Source organism: Austrofundulus limnaeus, unplaced genomic scaffold (genome assembly GCF_001266775.1).
Source record: "Austrofundulus limnaeus strain Quisiro unplaced genomic scaffold, Austrofundulus_limnaeus-1.0 Scaffold337, whole genome shotgun sequence".
In the NCBI taxonomy this organism is placed as follows: Eukaryota; Metazoa; Chordata; class Actinopteri; order Cyprinodontiformes; family Rivulidae; genus Austrofundulus; species Austrofundulus limnaeus.
Window position 1 is genome coordinate 100,197 of NW_013952739.1, and position 1,841 is coordinate 102,037.

The following is a 1,841-nucleotide window of genomic DNA, read 5'->3' on the forward strand; positions in this document are numbered from 1 at the left end:
ATCTCAAACTTTTGGTTGACACTTTAAGTTTTTGATTGACTTTCTGAGTTTTTGGTTGAACTCAAAAAAGATTTGAACTCAGGAATCGGGGGTTGCTAGGTAAGGGGCTTGAACACAGGTTCTGGTGGGTTGTCGTACGACTTGTGACATCACAAAATGTATAAAACTCATCATTAATATACATTAAAATACATTTACTTACAGTAAATATGCCCTTGGGTGCAGTTTTTTGGTCCTAGGACTGTTTTCTTAAGAAGTACACACCCAAAGTTGAGTAAAAAAAAAAAACCTGTAAAAAGTAAATATAGCATAATAAGTCTCCTTCAGTCTCTACATTCAACCTATCACACATGTGAACACACGTGCAACATGGAGACCAACCTGGAGTTGAACCAGCTATCTTCCAATTACAAGCTTGGCTTCTCTACTCCCTGCGCCACTACCCCAGTTTGTGATTTCTGAGTTCAAATCTTTTTTGAGTAACCAAAAACTTAGAAAGTCAACCAAAAGTTTGAGATTCAACCAAAAGTTTGTTTTGCAAAAAATGTTTTGATATTTTTTTTTATTTTTTGATTGAAATAGTTTTTTTTTGTTTGGTTGAAAAAAATATCTTTGATTAATTACTATTTTTGATTGAAGATGCTTTTTGTTTGATTGAATAATAAAAACACAAATTTACCTCCATAATTGGTAACATTAAAGTTAGCGGGTCAGAACCAGAAACAGTTGTAACAGTTGAAACGCTGATCCTCCCCCACAGGTGCTGACCTCTGACCCCTCCACCATGAGCTCCCGGGCGTGCCGGACCTGTGGAGGGTCCGACATCGATGTGGACCAGGCCCGGGGCAGCGCTGTGTGTACAGGCTGCGGTTCTGTTCTGGAGGACAACATCATTGTGTCAGAGGTCCAGTTTGTTGAGGGAAGTGGAGGCGTGTCGTCCACCGTGGGACAGTTTGTCTCTGCTGACGGTGAGTTCTGACCGGCAGGACCAGAAAAACAGACCCGAGTCTGAACCACTGGGTCCAAACAGAAACAGCTGATCCAAGACTAGTTAACCACAGTTTGGTCCTTCTCGAAACTAACATTCAGTTTCCATTCTTTATTCATTTCATTAAACCAAACCAAATAATTTTATATACAATAAAAAAGAAATAAATTTAAAAAATGAAAAATGTATATCAAAATCACAAATAAAGTTAAATGAAAGGCAGCAGAGAGAAGAAAAAAATCTTATATTTGCCCCTTTTGTCTCAAGAATAAGTTCATATAACAAAAAAAAATCTATGTTAACAAAAAAGACAAGAACATCTAATCCCTCTAGAACAATTTATATAGATACATACTGTTTCGTATTTCTTTAGCAATCCAGCTTTTATCATTTTCTTAATTGTACATAATGATCCTGCAGTTTTTACAGCACTCTCCAAATTGTTTCATAGTTTTATTCCTTGAATTTAAGAACACCGTTCCTTCAAACTAGTTCTGAATTTGGGTTTTACAAACATCTCTGTCCCTTTAAGGCAGGGGTCTCCAACCAGTAGCTCGTGAGCTCATTTAAAGTAGCTTTTCAGAGCTTATGAAAAAATATGAAGCAGCAAAATTTTTTTTGTCACTGGCCAAACTTACATTTAATTCCAATCAGTCTATAAATGGCCCTTCCCCTTGGTTGTCAAACAGTTTAGGGTTCAGTGTGGTCGATTGGCAGACGACACGCAATGCGTGGTTTTTTGGCGTTCGTTCTCGCACACCTTTCATAGCCCCTTGAGACACACTGTGCTAAACTCCTGGGAAACCTCTCCCACTTCATTATGTCACTACAGGGGGTTTCTTCCCGCTGGAGT

General features: G+C 38.2%; 1 protein-coding gene across 11 annotated transcripts in view; it reads left to right on the forward strand.

Moving 5' to 3' along the window:
• Positions 1–1,841, forward strand: part of brf1b (BRF1 general transcription factor IIIB subunit b) — a 43,281-nt gene that overhangs the window by 1,627 nt on the left and 39,813 nt on the right. For all 11 annotated transcript variants that reach the window (XM_014022628.1, XM_014022623.1, XM_014022629.1 and 8 more), the window contains one exon: positions 761–968. In XM_014022628.1, the coding sequence (XP_013878082.1) occupies positions 761–968 (208 nt within the window). The remainder of the gene's footprint in view (positions 1–760; positions 969–1,841) is intronic.